Here is a 20,431-nt window from a genome sequence, read left to right on the forward strand (position 1 = left end):
ACTGGGACCAATTTCCCCCCCCCCCCCCCCCCCCCCCCCCCCCTTATATTCCTTTTTTTCTAGATAGTCTTTACTTTTTTCGAGACTTATTTATTGTACAAAAGTGAAATGGTTTCATTTGATAAGTGATTTCTTGCTGTTCAAAGTGAATTTACCTCTGAAACAGAATGGGGGCAGAGTTAGACAGCTTTAAAAATACTGAGTTACATGCGGTAAAATTTCTCTGTATTGCTTTTACTCTTTAGATTACATATTATGGAACAAATGTAGGTTATTAAATGTTACTTTTGAATGAAGTCAGCAAAATTTAAAACAGTCCCACAGAACTCGACCTTGAGTTTTCAGTGTTGGAGTTTGAATTTTGCCTCATTAAATCATTTCACTTGAGGCATCCTAGAAAAAAATGATATTCACAGTTTTATTTCGATGTCCCTGATTGTAAATTTGAAATTTGGAAATGAAACAGATCAATCAATTGTACAACAAATATCTTTTTAAGACTTTTATTGTTTTGTTCATTTTTATACAAAATGACACATTTTTATCGGCCCTCATGTATAAACTTAACGCTAGATAATGTAAACGTAAACGTCAAAAAGGTTAATATATATCGTATTCAGAAAGCGCTTTATGCATAATTTTGTAAAGATGATGAAGTTAGCGGCAGTATTTCTTACTTTTTCTGTATTTTTATGTGGTGTTTTTACACAAAAGGGACACGTACATGCAAACACTGGAGGTAAGTTTTTTTTAGATCTCGTCTATGCATTTTTACATGATTCTGCAAATAGTAAATGGATAAGTTATAATAATATGTCAAGAGATTAAGGAGGAAGGATTGTTGAAGAAACTTTTTCGTTGATAGTTTGTTTGACGAATTACACTCAAAAACTGTAAAACCTGATTTAATCAATAAAATGATTTATTCCGTCTTTTTTCCAAACGCGAACATTCATATCATTATGCATGAAAATATTCATAGTATTTTTACTGTGGTAGATCTACCTGTTGTGAGACTACCTCTAGTGCCATTCTGTCGTAGATCACTTTAGAAATAATAAATCTCATGTAGTGATTTGTCGCTGAATAGATCTAAATCATTGTTTGGAGTTCAGATGCGAAGGAATTAGATCTATATCTTATATCTCGAAGGCGCAGCCCGAGTGATATAATGATACGCATCTGAACGACAAACAATGATTTTATTCAAGAGCAAATCTATAAATGAGATATATTATTTCGATTCTAACATGTTACCAAGGATTTTAAAAGACATCCTTGACGACATTCATTAAATATTTGCCCGTTTTCAATTGGTTTCTTTTCCAGCGCGCCGCTACGCCGTTTGACGCTATGACGTAATAATTGTGACGTCATAAAAATGATTTGTTTTATAATAATTTACTGTTTTCAGCCTTCTTTGCTTAAGGATGTACGATCGAATTTTATCTAACGTTAAGATTTTTTCATACTCTGTGTGCTTGAAGAACATTAGTTTTCAAGACAAACAAGAGAAGAAAAAACATAGGTCACCGAACTCGTTTTAATTTTATAGGGCATTTTCTACACCCACTGTTTAAGCATTTCTGAAATTTTGTAAAATTGAAAAAATGGTTGTACTTTATAAAACATATAATATCCCATTTAATGTTATAGGGATTTCAGGTCTTACAGGTTAATATGAATACAAGGTGATGTCAGTATTATATAAGCATAAATGTCAAAAACAAATCTCTTTCATTTTTACATGTTGACATAATTACCCCACCCACTTTATTTTCAATGGAAAAAATGTATTTAGATCTACAAAAAAAAATCTGACGGTAAGATTTTAAAAATATTTTGCAGCTTTAATGACGCACAAGAATGCTTTAAAATGGAAAGAAAAAAAGTAGGGGTCACCGTGCATTTAAGAGATTTATTAAGAAAAAACTGTCAAAAACTGGTGAATTTTGATATTTTGTGTTCTTTTTTATTCAATTTATATTTTCCAGATAAAAAAAGAGATATCTTGAAACATTTTATTACAGTTATAGCTTATCATTATATGTATCAGTCAGGAAAATATCAAAACGAAACCTGATCTACTTTCATAGATATTTGAAATTACCTACCCCTACCCCGTTGTAAAACTTACGTCAGTTTTAGACAAATGCCAGCCAATATAAGGGTGAAAATTTATTTTTCGCAAAAAGCAGAATCTGTTTGCTTAAATGGTACTTTATTAGCCATATTTAAATGATTTAGCATTAATTTTCGGCAAAACTTTTGTTGGAAGGCAATAGATCTATTTGAAGAAACATTTTTCAAAATGGCGGATATCCTGAAAAAAACGCTCGTACATCCTTAATAGGAAAGTGAATCGGATCGTGTTAGAAAAATAAAATACACGATATCTTAAATGAAATAATTATATTGAGCAGAATTTCCACTTGCTTTGCGTGCCGGTGATGGTGACGTAAGTAATAACGTCATATAGTAAGAAATGGACTAGATTCTATACCACAATTTGTTCGGTATACTTTCGGAGACTCCCGCATAGTGTTTGATCTTGTGGCATAATAACGTTTCAGCAGAGGATATTAGAGAAGATCTTACCTTTGCCGAGAATTAAAGTTGATAACGACTGAATAAGAATACGCGTGACCGTACTGTAACTCATGTCATACAAAATTCACAGACAAAAATTTAATGTTTCTCATGGTTAAGTTGATTACAAACTCATGAACAATATTTCTTTTAAAAATTCAAACCGATGTCTGTTCTGTATAGACTCTTATCCTTCTCAAAATTAGACGTTTCTCATAATATTTCATTGAAACACTATAAAGCGACAATATCAAACACCATCCAGTTATTTCGGTATTGGAGAGTCACCGAAATTAAACTGGACATACTGCGACTCCCGGGTACCACTTTTAATGCAGACACGTGAATGTTTTGAATTACGTCAACGTTAGGTACGTTAGCGTTTTGCATGGTAAAAATAAACTTTACTTTATTATCATTTGAAAAACTGGTCAATTAATTTATCTTAAAACTTGCATGTCTTAATATTGACTGCAAAGGTATTAAACTATCTGTTCCTTGTCAAGAACATATTCTATCATGTAAAGCTATGTAATTGGTATGAACTCTGGTTTCCATGAAAATATCTATTTCCTAACAACCCTTTATTTGGAAAAGGCATTGGCATGTTTTATATGGAAAAAGATTTGAGTAATTAGCTATAGATTTCATTCTGTCTTTTAAGTCTTGCTAATGATGACACATTCATTTCAAAGTATTACACAATACAAGGTCTTGTGGATTTTGGACGCCTATGAAAGTTTATTACATGATTTAGGTATTGTTGTGTTTTTTTTTTGTTTGTTTGTTTTTATTTTAACGCCGTTTTTCAACAGAATTTTAGTCATTTAATGGCGGGCGGTTAACCTAACTAGTGTTCCTGGATTCTGTACCAGTACAAACCTGTTCTACGCAAGTAACTGCCAGTTCGGGTTGTATGACATCCACGACAACACAAATGTTGAGCACACATGTCTGTGTGTACATTAGGTTCACACTACTACACATTGATATATGTGAAAGTTAACACAATATCAATTCGCCATGCCACTGACAACTGTTTTTTTTTTCACGTATGTATGTTACAGGATATGATATTTCTACCCAGGTGTCCGATCTTGTCTGATACAAAACCCAAAGACGCACTTGGAGGTCTCCCTCTGCCAACACTAGTTTGAAAATTCGTCATATGGCCTCAGTTGTGGCGATGTTAGTCTAAACCCAGCAATAACAAAAACGATACAACAGCCAAGCTAAATATATATATTTATAAATATTTAACCTTTAGCCTGCCATATTTCTACGACGGACTGGTCCATCCTTCAATTTGGGCAATACCATTTATTAACTGAAGGGGTGTTCACTAAAATTTACTGACTGAATAGCGAACAGTGCTGACTATGATCAGACTGCACGGACGTGCAAGCTGATCTTGGTCTGCACTGGTCGCAAAGGAATAATCATTTACTGCCAGCAGGCTAAAGGGTAAATGAAAGTTATGATGGTATAAATAATGATATGCATTGTACATGTTAATGTTAAAGCGATACTTATCTAATTAATTATCACAATAAGGGTTTATGGTTTTGAAATACGTTATTACATCTGTATTTAAAATGCACTAAGAATATTTTAGGCATACTTTACTGCAGGAAAAATCTTTGCTTACATTGTAGCTTTTTTATCTTTCACATTTCAGGGGAATCTTTTAAAATCACCGTTAAAGACACAAAAGATCCCAATCCCCCGAGCTGGACCATATCTGCTGCCGACATTGCAAAAAGCGCATTTGTTTTCAACATAACTAAAGCTTTAACAATATGGGGACATAATCCTGTAAGTAAACGTGTTATGTAACTATAAAAGTAAATGCCTGTTTCAGTTTTCCATAACAAAGGGGTTTTCTTTTTTTTCTTTTTTATTTGAAATTATTTCTTTATAACTCAAAATATATTTCAATGTCTTTTATAAAACAGCTTTGAGGCATTTTAGGGTATTTTAAGTAATCAGTTTAGCCATCCTTTTGGTCGTAACATTTCGAGCAAATTCCATTTTGGCTGCATTAGTCAACTGATCCACATGAAACCTGTACGATATTTTCTTATACGACATTGCTTTGTTATTCAATTTTTAATCATGCGATATTGATCATAGATAAATAAATATTTGTATCATAATTACGTGCATATGTGTAGGTATATAAAACATCAGTTACCTAATAACGTAATTAACACAAATTCTTTAAATATTAAGATGATAGTAATTTATTTTTCAATAAAATACTTTTAAAAAGCAATATATCTTCACATATATTGTTTGTATTCATATGCTCCTAGGTGTAGAATCAATTGTTGGGATAGTTTAGGGGACCAGGTCTGAAACGTTTAGATTAGAACATCTGTTTTGTTCTCTCATCTAACTTTTCGGCCGAAACTTCGTTTTCACAGAATAAAATGCTTTTTTTTTCAGTTGTTTAAAAACAAATATAGGCTTCTCCTTTATTTCCCGCTTTTGAAAATGCCGGTCTTGGTCTAGTAATGTGTGAATGATTTAGTTCGTATTAATTTAATTCTTCATCTATGATATAATATTTATATTGCGAACTTTGTACCCTAGCGATCTCACGTATGAAAGTACATTTCGAATATAATAATCCCTTAACGCAAATACTTATATTAAGTACCTCGACCCAGTTAACTTTCAAGAGAGAAAATAAGCTCTTGTCATCAGTTATAAAGGCCTAAAAGTCATACTGTTTGTAGACATGAAAACAAGATTTGAAATATATATGCAAATGTTGAACCCAGTAATTGTAGTACCATTCGGGCTGTTATAAGCAGTATCGAAATAATCTATGGTTAGTGGACTTGCCTGTGGCATGTGCGTGTCGTTTGTTGTAGGCGCTTTGCCGTAATGTCTGGTATATTGTGTGGTGATTTAGTTCGTATTAATTAATTCTCTCTACTATATATATATATATATATATATATATATATGTATATACACACAAATACGACATTTTATACACGAGGGTAACAAGAAGGACTACTTTATCAAAATAAGGCATGTGAAGTATGATTAAATCATATCTGTTCATTATTAACTTAACCCATATCCTGCTAAATTTCTATAATGAACTTATCCATCTTTCAATTTTGACAGTACCATTAACTGTTAAAAGGGGTGCAACCAAAAAAATACTGCCTGAATGGCGAAGAGTATTCATGATCAGACAGCACAGGTGTGCTGGCTGATCATGATCTGCACTGGTCTCAAACGCAGAATCAATCGTGTAAAGGGTTAAAATTATCAATATAATCTGTAACAGTGTTTTTATTTATTTATTTATTTATTTATTTATTTATTGGAAAATTGTGATAGAATTTCTTTTCTTGAAAATAATACATTGTATATTTTTGTATATGTATGTTAGTTTATGCCATCGATTCATTTTTCAGTCTTACGTATCTTGAACAGGAACAGTAACATACGGGCTTCTGAATGGCTTTTACATTTGTACATTTTTTTATTATATTATTTTCTCTATATTTTCTGTCTGTTCTGCTTGTTCAGCGTGTTAGGGCCTACGATCATAAAAATGTATTACGACCAATACGCCGCTACAAACTACACTTTCTACATATTTCTATATCCATTTAGGTAATGAATGAGCTATGTGTCTATCGAGCGGCAATAGGTCTTTTTAACAATAGTACTCAGAAAATTAAGGGAAGATGTCGTTTTTACTGCCAGCCATTCTAACCATTGTTAATGCCTTAATACAAATAATACGTGGTACCATTTGTCTAATAAGACAAATAATGACAATAATTTTTCTCAATTTTGTTAATCTACAAAATGGAATTTTAGTATCCTTTGGATCTATCCATGCTGCTATCAGAGAATTTATACCAGCAGACGATTATTTGTTTTTGAATGTTGAATATGTTTTTATCTTGATAAAATTATTGATATCAGGTGATGTTGAAGTAAATCCTGGTCCGATAAACAATGAGAACTGTCTGTCGGTCTTTCATCAAAATATGAGAAGTATCAGAAAAAAACTCGATTTTGTAAGAGACAACTGGTTAGATTTTGATTTGCTCTGCTTTACCGAAACTCATTTAGATATTTTAGTTGACATAGAAATGTTGAAGTTAGAAAACTATAGTGAGCCTTATCGCAAAGATAATACCAATCATTCAGGAGGCCTTTTATTATGTGTCACAGAACATCTTATATCTAGTAGAATTTTTGATCTTAAAATAAATAAATCCTGAATCATTGTGGATTAAAGTAAAATGTCGGAATGAAATATATTTAATTGCTACAGTTTACAGACCGCCTAATGCTACTGTCGATTTTTGGGAGAGACTTAATATTTCTATCGAAAAAGCTTTTGATTTAAGCAATAAAATCTTAATTGTAGGTGACATCAACGAGGACCAACTAAATTTGAATACTCATAAATTAAGAGATATACTAATGTTAAACGACATGGTTAATGTTATAACAGAACCAACGCGAATAACTCCTCTTTCTACAACTCTTCTTGATCCGATTGTTATTTCAAATGATATATCAGTTTTGCACCAGGGTACATTTGATACTCCGCCAAACATCAGTGATCACTTAGGTACTTTTATTTACATAAGATTTGACCGACCCTCCTCAGTTCCGTATAAACGGCGTGTCTGGAATTATAAACGTGCAGATTTCTGTAAATTAAATGACTTGATTAGAAATACTGACTGGTCATTTATAAATTTATAAATTCAAATACTGTTGATGAGTCGTCATGCCAATTTACTAACAAATTTATTGAACTTGCGAAGAACTGCATTCCAACCAGTTATATCACAATAAGACCCAATGACAAGCCATGGTACGACTCTGAAATTCGTCGTGTGATTCGTCAAAAAGACCGAATGAAACGAAAAGCTCTTACTACAAATAATATATCTGATTGGAAACAGTACACTAAATTACCCAATAGAGCGAGTAACTTAATTAAGCACGCGAAAGAACAATTTTTCAATAACTTAGAATTTACTCTTAATGAAAATAATTCAAGCAACCCAAGGTTTTATTGGAAAATGGTAAAAATGCTAGTTAAACAAAACAAAGGTAGTGAAGTTATTCCTCCCCTTGAAGTATACGTTAACAACAACACTTTATATTTTACATTTGATGAAGAAAAGGCAAATTGTTTAAATGTTTTTTTTGTTTCAATCTCTGTCGACAGTCGACTCTTCTTAATCTAAACTTCCTCAATTTACATTGAAAACTAGGAATATACTATCAGAATTCGTGGTAACTGAAGAAGAAGTTACTGATATTATATCAGTTCTGTTAGTTAATAAAACGTCAGGCCCGGATGAAATTAGTCATAGGATGTTAAAAGAATGTAAGAATACTATTTATAAGCCATTAAGTATGTTGAATAACAGGCCACTACGCGATTGCGAATGCCCGAACATATGGAAGTCGGCTACAGTTATGCCGCTTTTAAAAAAAAGGTAACAAAAATACACCCTCCAACTACAGGCCAATTTCGCTTATCAGTTGCATTGGGAAAATCATGGAAAGAATCATGTTTAAACATCTTTATAACCATTTACATCTAAATAATTTATCATACTCAAAGCAGTCAGGTTTCATACCAGGTCATTCGACAGTGTATCAGTTAATAGATATTTACAATCAAATTTGTCAGTCATTCGATTCTAAAATACCAACATGTATGGTGTTCTGTGACATATCAAAGGCGTTTGATCGAGTATGGCACGAGGGTCTGATTTTCAAACTTAAACAAAATGGTATTAATGATAATCTATTGCTATGGGTTAAAAACTATCTTAAAGAACGTAATCAAAAAGTGTTTATTGGATCATCTTTTTCTGATTCGAAATATGTTACAGCTGGTGTTCCCCAGGGCTCAGTGCTTGGACCTCTCTTCTTTTTAATCTATGTTAACGACATCACCGAAAATTTATTGAGTGTTACACGTTTATTTGCTGATGATAGCTCGCTAGCTGTTTCATCATCAGACATAAAATTTATGCAAAATACTTTAAATCCTGATCTTCAGAAAATTAGTGACTGGTCCCAGCAATGGCTCGTTGAATTCAATCCAAACAAAAGTGAAGTAGTATTTTTTACCTTAGGATCAGAACGCAAACCTTCGTTGATATTTAACAATGTTCAACTCGATTTTGTCGAAAGTCATAAACATTTAGGGCTGACATTTAGATCAGATGGAAACTGGCATGATCATATTAATAACATCATCTCATCAGCATCGAAAGTTCTTGGATCTATGCGAGCTTTAAAGTTTAAAATAAATCGGAATTCACTAAATCAGATATATATTTCGTACTTGAGATCCATATTAGAGTATGCTTCTGTTGTATGGGATGGGTGTACTGAATATGAGAAGCAATCTCTAGAAAAAATACAGTATGAAGCTGCGAGAGTTGTTACGGGACTAACCCGATCTGTCTCCATTGAAATATAAATAACAGAAATAGGCTTGGTTTCATTAAAAGACAGGCGTATTATTCAAAAACTAACTACTGTATACAAAGCAAGACAAGGAAAGCTTCCAGATTATCTTGCTGATTTATTTCCTGGAACTGTATCCGAATCAAACTCATACCGACTTCGTAATAGCAATGACTACATGACATTAGCCCGCCGCACCCAGATATATAATTCATCTTTTATTCCTTCTGCTACTTCTCTATGGAATAATCTTGAAATAGATATTAAAAACTCAGACTCATTGAATATTTTCAAAACCAGATTGAAAGTGAAATACAAATCAGATATAGTTCCTAAATATTTTTGTATTGGTGACCGAAAATTTTCTGTATATCACGCACGCATACGCAACGGCTGTAGTAACCTGAATGCTGATCTTTTTAACAATCATTTACGCAACAATTCTTCATGTGAATGTGATCATCAAAACGAAGACGCCAATCATTTTTTCTTTAACTGTAGAAATTATCATACTCAGAGAACCGTCTTGTTTCACGAGACACGTAAATTTCATCCGCTAAACCTACAAACAATTCTGTTTGGGAATGATCGATATACGGAAGATGAAAACACGTTCATCTTTCTACAAGTTCAAAAATATATAAAACAGACAGGCAGATTCTAATGACACTTTCTTATATATGAAAATATCTTAACTAATAGACGACACTTTAAAATGCTGGACAAGCCCTAACTCTCTCTCTCTCTCTCTCTCTCTCTCTCTCTCTCTCTCTATCTATCAATTAATTAACAAATGATTTCAATATTATTAACACAACTTCGCATATTTATTTTGTTTTCTCCGCCGAGTTATATTATGTTATTTCTATTGGGAAGGGCCGTTTCCTGATGTTGTGAGAACTTGTGGCCCGACCCATTTGCTTATTATCTTGGCTGTACATGTACATTTTTAATGTTTGTTGTTATAAATGTAAATATTAATAAGCAATAAAATATGATTAAACTTAAGAATGGCTTTTACCAAAAGCTATTATAATCTTGTATACTGGTAATATATAGTGGTTTTAAAGAATATTTTGTCTGTATGAAATAAAGAAAACTAAATTCCCTCTGTTTAAAGTGTTTTCCAATTATATTTACAGGCAAGATTCGGAAAATCACAAGCGCCATTTACCGGGCAAGGTTACCAAGGGTTGGAGATAAACCATGTTTACAATAACGGCAATAGTACCAGTAGTCACATACTACACTTGCCAAAATGCACGAAGCGTTCTTTGGGAAAGGCGATTATTGAATATACATCGGGAAACAAGCTGGCGCAAAAGGGACTTTATAAAAATGCAATCGATGCATGTCCTACGAACCGCTAAAGTTGTAGTGACATATGTAATATAATTCGCATTGTTTTAAATGTCAAAAGTTGTAAAACTACATATTATTAACTGATTGAATAAATACGAGTAAAATTTGGCACTTGTATTTATTTTTCAATGCTTTACGAGTTAAAAGTACATGCCACGAGATGAACTTTTTAAACAGATAACAATTGAAATTAGACGTAAAAAAATGAAAAATCCAGTTTTGGTGAATATAATATTTAAATGTGTATTAAACATAATATAGCGGAAATGCTATTTTACATCAAATTTCTATAGCGTAGTCAAAGTTTTTGAGAGATCTCTACATAATATATTTTTACTTTCGAGGGGCCTCCTTGGCCGAGTGGTTAAGGTCATTGATTTCAAATCACTTGCGCCTCATCGATGTGTTTTCGAGTCTCACTCGGGGCGTAGAATTCTTCAAGTGAGGAAGCCATCCAGTCGGCTTACGGAAGATCGGTGGTTCTACCCATATGCCCACTCGTGATGAAATAGTGCACGGAAGGGCACCTTGGGTCTTCCTCCACCATCAAAGCCGGAAAGTCGCCATATGACCTACAATTGTGTCGGTGCGACGTTAACCCCAACAAAATAAATAAACTATTAAACGTGCTTTTGTAGGTAATAGATAAAAAGTCTCTAAAACGAGCAGAAACAATTTATATATCATTTTAATTGGAAGTACTAACTAGTGAACGCAGTTTCTAAATTTTGAAAACTCTGGAGTCGTGCAGCACACAGTAATAGTATTCTGTTGTGTTTCCACGATGGTAGTTATAATTACCTTGCCTGGAACAACAACATTTTAGAGGCCAACGCGAGATCTTTACCATATAAACGTTTTATTTGTTTAATGCAGCAGTTTCACAATACTTAAAGCCCTGCTCCGCGACTTTCAAATTATATTGTGTGTATGCAACCCATGATTACAATAGGTAACAGTTAGCGGCCACGCGCCACACTTTAGCACCCAAAATCATAAGTAGTTTATATAGAATTTTATATAAAATAGACTCCATTTTGACAGGCGTCACTGTTCATAGCCAGGATTTTCATGCTTTTTCAGTGACAATATAAGGTTAAAAAGTAGGACTGGAGCAGGTCTTTAAGTTTACCACACTTTGTGTTTACAGTGTAAATATATTAATTAACTATCTTTATCAAAACTTTAAATATACCGAAACAAGAAATATCTTTAAAAATGATGGTCGGCGAATTGTAATAAGGAAAGAAGTTTATGAATTTTTCATCTAACATTCATCTTTCATCTAACATTTTTCAAATTGCAAAACTAAACACAGCACTTTAACAATTTAAATGGTTCTCATTTAATTTTTCGCAAAGGTTTCGTAGGGTTGCAACTTTGTTTCGTTTATCCTTAGACAAATAATTACACGTAGTTTGATGAAGATTCATGAAGCGGTTCATGAGAAGAGGTCATTAAATGTGTTTATATTTTTAGCTAAATTGGTCCCTATCCCCATTTGTAACAAAATAGCAGGAGACCTTACGATATTGTTACACATCGAGTTTGATAAAAATCCATTACATTTTAGTGGTTAATGCGAAGAAAGGCATATCTACTTTTAGCTATAGTGGTCCCTAATAGGGCCCAAGTTCCTATATAAAATTTGGAAGAGGACCTTATAATGATGCTCCAGACCAAGTATGACAAAGATCCACCAAGCTGTTCATGAGACGCTGTATAAAGGCATTTCTAGTTTTAGCTCTAGCAGCCCCTAAAAGGGGTCAAATGTCCCAGCTGAACAAAGTTGGTTGCGGGCCTAATAAGGATGCTACAAATCAAGTTTGATAAAAATACATGAGAAAAAAATCAATTAAAGGATTTTTTTTAAATTTATTATTATTATTTATTTCTAAAATAGGCCAACTGATCCCGCTTTAACAAATGCATATTCACTATTCATGAATCTTTGGACAATGACGTCACACCTATAAAAAAAGTGAAGGTCAAGCATAACATACAATTGTAATTATTTCAATATTTCTGTTTCTTAAACAAAGTTTCACCGTAGTCATATCACATAGATAAACTGTATGCAGCGTACCTTCTTTTCAGTGTAATGAGATTCAGTCATTATATAGCATATATATAATGAAACAGATTTCAACTGAGTTCAATATTTGCATACCATACTAAAGAAAAATATTCATATATAATAAATCAGTTAAATAATTTATAACAAATATATCAAAGCAAACAAGTACTCATTTTAATATGCAATCTGAATAAGTCACAAAAGCAAGAAACCTTTTCATATACAGACGACAATTGTAACAAGGAAAATCTTTTTAAAAGCACTTCTCTACATAAAAGACTCTTATCACACCCTTATCAATGTGATACGCAGACCGTATTCAGCTGTTTCTTTAATTTGATATATGTTGGTATTTGAACAGGTTTTTATCATATTTATTAAACTAACTTATCATTTTGGGATATATCAATATTCTTGCTAAATATACTGAGCCAAAGTTAGCTTTAAAACTGTGAACAGCGTCGTTTAGGATAAACGCTTTGTCTACATTTCACTCAGCGTAGCACAATCAACAGAGTGAAAGAAATTGACACTCTCGTCCAATCAGGAAGAGTGTTGTATAAATCTTCCATTTTGATAAATTATCTATAATGCGTTATCAAGTAGTTTGATTTGCAAACTGAAGTCACGTGGCATAGGTAACGAATTTAGACGGTGACAAGAAATATCTTTAAAAATGATGGTCGGCAAATTGTAATAAGGAAAGAAGTTTATGAATTTTCATCTAACATTCATTTTCATCTAACATTTTTCAAATTGCAAAACTAAACACGCACTTTAACAATTTAAATGATCTCTTAATTTTCGCAAGGTTTCGTAGGCTGCAATTTGTTCGTTATCCTTAGACGATAATTACAGCAGTAGTTTGATGAAGATTCATGAAGCGGTTCATGAGAAGAGGTCATTAAATGTGTTTATATTTTTAGCTAAATTGGTCCCTATCCCCATTTGTAACAAAATAGCAGGAGACCTTACGATATTGTTACACATCGAGTTTGATAAAAATCCATTACATTTTAGTGGTTAATGCGAAGAAAGGCATGTCTACTCTTAGCTATAGTGGTCCCTAATAGGGCCCAAGTTCCTATATAGATAAATCTGGAAGAGGACCTTATAATGATGCTCCAGACCAAGTATGACAAAGATCCACCAAGCTGTTCATGAGACGCTGTATAAAGGTATTTATAGTTTTAGCTCTAGCAGCCCATAAAAGGGGTTAAATGTCCCAGCTGAACAAAGTTGGCTGCGGGCCTAATAAGGATGCTACAAATCAAGTTTGATAAAAATACATGAGAAAAAAATCAATTAAAGGATTTTTTTTTAATTTATTATTATTATTTATTTCTAAAATAGGCCAACTGTTCCCGCTTTAACAAATGCATATTCGCTATTCATGAATCTTTGGACAATGACGTCACACCTATAAAAAAAGTGACGGTCAAGCAAAACATACAATTGTGATTATTTCAATATTTCTTTTTCATAAGCAAAGTTTGACCGTAGTCATATCACAAAGATAAACTGTATGCAGCGTACCTTCATTTCAGTGTAATGAGATTCAGTCATTATATAGCATATATATAATAAAACAGATTTCAACTGAGTTCAATATTTGCATACCATACTAAAGAAAAATATTCATAAAAAATAAATCAGTTAAATAGTTTATAACAAATATATCAAAGCAAACAAGTACTCATTTTAATATGCAATCTGAATAAGTCACAAAAGCAAGAAACCTTTTCATATACAGACGACAATTGTAACAAGGAAAATCTTTTTAAAAGCACTTCTCTACATAAAAGACTCTTATCACACCCTTACTAGTATTCATGTGATACGCAGACCGTATTCAGCTGTTTCTTTAATTTGATATATGTTGGTATTTGAACAGGTTTTTATCATATTTATTAAACTTACTTATCATTTTGAGATATATCAATATTCTTGCTAAATATACTGAGCCAAAGTTAGCTTTAAAACTGTGAACAGCGTCGTTTAGGATAAACGCTTTGTCTACATTTCACTCAGCGTAGCATAATCAACAGAGTGAAAGAAATTGACACTCTCGTCCAATCAGGTAGAGTGTTGCATAAATCTTCCATTCTGATAAATTATCTATAATACGTTATCAAGTAGTTTGATTTGCAAACTGAAGTCACGTGGCATAGGTAACGAAAACGAATTTAGACGGCGTCGCCGAATAAAGCTGTATCACCGTGCTCAACCGGTAACACCAATTTGCGGAAATGTGGCGTAGTGTACAGAAAAGGAAGCACTTAATATCGGTTTAATAAATGGCGATATCAGCGGGTTAGACATCCTTCTAATATCGGATCTATTTTATAGAACTGAAAAGAAAGCCTGTTCACATCCCGTTGGAGAAAGGATGATATTACCAAATAAAGGTAAATATCGTTTGACTGAATAAGGGCTGTTGTTACCTTTGGCCAGTGTGTTTGTGCGTTTTGGAAAATTTGACTGTTAACACTCTATGGGTCATAGTTTTAGTCCAACGAAGATCAAACTTGGTCAGAAATGTACACTTAATAGAATACTGGATGACCTTGTTACTGTATTATTTGGGATCAAAAGTAAGTTCACTAGGTCAAAAGATAAACCTTGTTGTTGATAAAACTTTACTAGAATGTCTTCATAAAATCTAAGCCAGGTTTAAAACTTAGTTATTGAATATTAACAAAAACAGGTCACTATGTAAAATCATAGAAAATCATTGTTAACACTTAAGAGGAACTTCATCTTAAATCTTAGTCAATATGTAAGCCTCCAGACGGGTTACCTGAAGTAAAAAAACTAGGTCGCCAGATTTAACCGTAGAAAATTTGCTTACATTCTAGAGGCCACATTTTCTACCTCATCTTCACAGGACTTTGTCAGAATGTTTGTCCCTATAAAATCTAAGATAGATTAAAAACTATTATTTGAGATTAAAAGTTAGTTCACTAGGTCAAAGCAAAGCTTAAGAAATATATTGTTAACACCCAATAAACCACAACTTTATATTTGATCATTATAAGTCCTTGTCGGACTGTTTGGCTTAATGAACTCTACAAGAGGTTTAAAAATGGGTCACCTGAGGTCTTAAAGTAGGTCAATTAGGTCAAATTATAGAAAGATATTGTTCTCGTACTAGATGCCTCATTTTCTTTTTGATCGTCTGTCATCTAGATAAATCGTTGTCAGAATGTGTGCCTCTAGATCAAGTTTAGAATTGGATTACCTGAAGTAAATGTAAAAGATTAGACTAGATTAAATCTTAGAAGAAGAACATTATTGAGATTCTAGGGGCAACATTTTCTACCTCATCTTCGTAAACCTTTGCCAGAATATGTGTCTTTATCAAATCTATGCCAAGTTCATATCATAAAAAGGACATTTTAGCATTCTAGAAGCCACATTTTCTACCTGATCATCATGTTTCTTTGTCAGGATGTTTGTTTCAACCAGATATTTGCTTAGTTAAAAATTGGATTACCTTAAAAAAAATCTAGGTCACTTTGTGAATTGTTAATACTTTAGAAGCCGAATTTTCCATTTGGTCTTCATAAAACATAGTCAGAATGTTTGCCTCTGTGCAACGTAGGTCAAGTTTATGATTGGGTCATTAGAAGCCATAAGTAGGAGGTAACTTATTAATATCCTGGAGGACACATTTCCAATTGATCTTAATAAAACTTTGTCAAAATATTTGTCCCTACCAAATCTTGGCCGAGTTCAAAATTGGGTCAAATCATGAAACCGTTGAAATGAAACTGAATAAAAAGCAAATTACGAATCTTTAAATTCTGAGCTCAAAACAAACAATATTCTTTTTATATCATGTAATTTTAATGTTTTTACCAAAATTATACCAGTTTTATGCGCGCAACGTCAAACGCATTTTTGCACCGTCACAAGCAAAAGCGTAACGTCAGAATGTAACTAAGAGATAAAGGTAAATAATTCTTTGAGATTTTTGTAGGAGGACAGAGACGAATATTTTGAAATGATAAACATCTTTCAACTGTAACAGTCACGAGTAATAGCGTAAAATATGCTACAGCTTATATTAGAAATAATTATGTGTCCACATATTTCGTTTGCACGTGGAAATCGTCTTTTGTGAATATGAACAGACAGTCGTGAACATATTGTTGCTGTTTACTCATACACTTTACATACTTTTCACTATATTTCGACCTTACACTTCAACAAATAAAGTTTAGTACTCTCTTTATACACGGTCTTCAAGTAGACACCTAAATCTACGAAAATACAAATGTATATAAAAAAATTTGTAACGCGTGCCTAACGTTTGCACAAAGCAGGTCTTAATCCTTTTAAATTAATGACAACGAAATTCATTTTTAGAGGGGGGGGGGGGGGAAACAACATTGTGTTTGTTTTGTTTGTCAGTTAATTGTGACGTTTGTGGATTACAGCCGACATTAACAAATGGGCTAGTCAGATTCTGCATAAAAACGTCAGATTAACGTCTTAAGTAACAATTAAATGGAATATTTTTCTTACATTTTCGTAAAGTTTCTATATATGGGAAATTACATAACAAATGTACATATTAGACCCTTGAACTGTCAAATTGGACATGCTGACAGCTAACTTTTGAAAATAATGTTTGCATAATGTTTTTAAACATGTATTGTTCATGCGCATCCTCTTTTTTATGATCATAGCTACATAATGTTTAACAAAATGTACAAAAGTCTGAACAGTTAGCAGTTCCTTTCTAGTTAAATATATGGCGAAATTATTTGATACTGCTAAAATGCTGTATTTTAAAGCATGAAATAATAAGTACAGAGAGAGTTACACCCCTTGTTTTCACTGCTCCTAGTAGCAAACAAAGGAATTTTAATCCTCTTGAAACTTTTGCGCTGGTTGAAATTTTCGGGGTGGCGTCGGATGTGGCTGAACTCTGTTAGATGTAGATGTGTTACATTCCCATTTCAAGGACTTAAATTGTCCCAACATATGACATGAATATGCGAATCTGTATTGTTACATGATCAATAAGCACGCTTCTACGCGAATTTGCTTCTTTACCAGTGTTGTTAACCCGTCCTCTAAACCGTATTATTTGATCAGATGCTTTCTTTATACAAGCACATTTTCAATGGCGTTACACAATAAGTTTTAAAACAAAAACGTCTTTACTATATATTTCAATAATTACACAATACACAGAGGATATTACATGAGTGTCTTTTCATATTGAATTTATTAAACGAGCCGAATAAAATGATTTATCACTTTTATTCAACGAGTTTAATAAATTCAAGGTCGAAAGGCACAAATGTAATATTCTTTATATATATATTTATTTATTTATTTATATATATAATAAAAAGCACCAAAAAGTAGTGTGTTGATGTAAATTATTCCATTGTCTCGGGCCTACAATTGGTAAGTAAAAGTATCAAAATGTAGTGTATTTAGGTATATTATTCCATAGTCTCGGATCTACATTTTTCAATAAAAAGTGCCAAAACAAAAAGGGTACCAATATACCAAAACAAAAAAGTACCAATGTGTAATGTCGTTAGGTATACTATTTCACAGTTTCAGGTCTACGTTTGGTAAATAAAAAGTGAGGTATATTATTCCATAGTCTCGAACCTATATATTTTGGTCAATAAAAAGTGACAAATTTTAGTGTCTTTAGATATAGTATATCACAGTCTCGGGCCTACATTTAGTCAATAAAAAGTACCAAAATGCAGTGTCCGTCCTGACGTATATTATTCCATAGTCTCTAACCAATATTTGGTCAATAAAAAGTACTAAAATGTAGTATCTTTAGGTATACTTTTTCCACAGTCTCGGGTTTACATTTTATCAATACAAAGTACCAAAAGACAGTGTCCTGTGCTATGTAATGCCATAGTCTCGAACCTAAATTTGGACGACAAAAAGTACCAAAATGTAGTGTCTTTAGGTATACTTTTTCCACAAGCTCGGGTTTATATTTTGTCAATACAAAGTACCAAAATACAGTGTCCTGCGCTATATAATACCATAGTCTCAAACCTAAATTTGGACGACAAAAAGTACCAAAATGTAGTGGCTTTAGGTATACTTGTTCCACAAGCTCGGGTTTACATTTTGTCAACACAAAGTACCAAAATACAGTGTCCTGCGCTATATAATACCATAGTCTCGAACCTAAATTTGGACAACAAATAGTACAAAAATGTACTGTCTTTAGGTATATCATTTCACAGTCTCGGACCTACATTTTGTCAATAAAAAGTATCAAAATGTAGCGTCTTAAAGTATGTTATTCCACAGTCCCTTGCCTACATTTGGTCAATAAAAAGTACCAAAATGCAGTATGTTTAGATATATTATTCAGCAACCTCGGGTCTACATTTTGTCAATAAAAAGTATCAAAATGTAGTGTCTTGGATTTATTCTTCCACAGTCTCGGGCTTACATTTTGTCAATAAAAAGGATCAAAATGTAGTGTCTTTAGGTATATTATTCCACAGTCTCAAGCCCACATTTGGTAAATAAAAAGCGATTTTGCTCACTTCAGACCTGGGAGAGTGGACACAGTGGTCCAGTGGTAACGTTGTCTGACTACGAAACCAGGGGTCGTGAGTTCCCGCTCCTCCAACTAAAAATTACTAACACTGGCATAATAGTCCCGTGTATGACACGCTAAAGAACCAGGGGAGCTTCTGGAATTGGTGCGTCTTCTGTAGTTTTCACTACCCCCCGACTAACATTACTAACAGTCTTCTGGAGGAGTCGCCCATATGGGTTACCGGTGGCGACTATAAATGAGCTTACATACAGTTCAGACCTGGAGCAATCATTCTGCGCATGTCGGGAAGTGATTACCATCGGACCGCACGGCAAAAATACGCGAACTATAGCATGTTCGCACGCATTTAGTGATTAAAATGTATTTAATACTCGTTTAGGTAGCGATTACCATAGTTACAAATATCATACATAGATACCTTTATCGTTCAACCTGGTTATCAATCCATATAATCAATGCCGCTAATGTCCTGGTTATTGTTGATATAACAGGGCATTTGAAAAACACTTAATAGAGCTATGAATAAGTACCAAACAATTTATTTGCATTCACATCAATGCAAATGTAAAGTAGCAGTTGTGTATGTTCCACAGCCTTTCATGTCAATTACATATGTATCAAATAGTCGAGGTTTAGGTTAGGATTACCATAGTTACAGAATATATCATTTGGAGTCTTCATTAAAATCGCTTGAATCCGGAATTTACGGAGTCTGATTATATACACAGGCGCTCCATGTCTGTTTACAGTTACATTCAATAACAAGTATCAAAATGTAGTCACTTTAGGTATACTATTCCGCAGTCTCGGGCCTATATTTGGTCAACTAAAAGTACCAAAATGTAGTGTTTTGATGCATTATTCCACAGCCTCGGGCCTACATTTGGTCAATAAAATGTACCAAATTGTAGCAGCTTGCTGTATTATTCCACAGCCTCGGGCCTACATTTGGTCAATAAAAAGTATCAAACTGTAGTGTCTTTAGGTATACTATTCCACAGTCCAGATCGTACATTTGGTCAATAAAAAGTGCCAAATTGTCATGTCTTGGTGCATTATTCCACAGCCTCGGGCCTACATTTGGTCAATAAAAAGTACCAAAATGTAGTTTATAGGTGTATTATTCCGCAGCATTGGGCCTACATTTTGAAAATGAAAAGCATCAAAATGTAGTGTCTTAGTGTATTATTCCACAGCCTCGGGCCTACATTTTGTCAAAACGTCAATGAAAAGTACCAAAATGTAGTGTATTGGTGTATTATTCCACAGCCTCGGGACTATATTACCAAAACGTCAATGAAAAGTACCAAAATATAGTGTATTGGTGTATTATTCCACAGCCGCCTCGGGAC

At 33.2% G+C, this 20,431-nt stretch overlaps 2 protein-coding genes across 2 annotated transcripts in view; one reads left to right on the forward strand and one right to left on the reverse strand.

Moving 5' to 3' along the window:
- The window catches only part of LOC123554488 (uncharacterized), a 51,180-nt gene that overhangs the window by 28,293 nt on the left and 2,456 nt on the right, over window positions 1-20,431 (reverse strand). The window lies entirely within an intron of this gene.
- On the forward strand, window positions 556-10,543 carry LOC123554487 (uncharacterized). The gene is made up of 3 exons (XM_045344687.2): window positions 556-739; window positions 4,268-4,404; window positions 10,215-10,543. Exons 1-3 carry the CDS (start codon window positions 631-633, stop codon window positions 10,440-10,442), a joined length of 474 nt encoding a protein of 157 aa, XP_045200622.2. The 5' UTR covers window positions 556-630; the 3' UTR covers window positions 10,443-10,543.

This window comes from Mercenaria mercenaria, chromosome 7, assembly GCF_021730395.1.
Source record: "Mercenaria mercenaria strain notata chromosome 7, MADL_Memer_1, whole genome shotgun sequence".
NCBI lineage: Eukaryota > Metazoa > Mollusca > Bivalvia > Venerida > Veneridae > Mercenaria > Mercenaria mercenaria.

What these genes read in the sequence shown, in the direction of transcription:
- LOC123554487 (XM_045344687.2), top strand. Translation starts at nt 631, where the DNA reads ATGCATAATTTTGTAAAGATGATGAAGTTAGCGGCAGTATTTCTTACT. An exon ending in CGTACATGCAAACACTGGAG is followed by an intron (nt 740 to 4,267) that starts GTAAGTTTTTTT and finishes TTCACATTTCAG; the next exon opens with GGGAATCTTTTAAAATCACC. An exon ending in CAATATGGGGACATAATCCT is followed by an intron (nt 4,405 to 10,214) that starts GTAAGTAAACGT and finishes TTATATTTACAG; the next exon opens with GCAAGATTCGGAAAATCACA.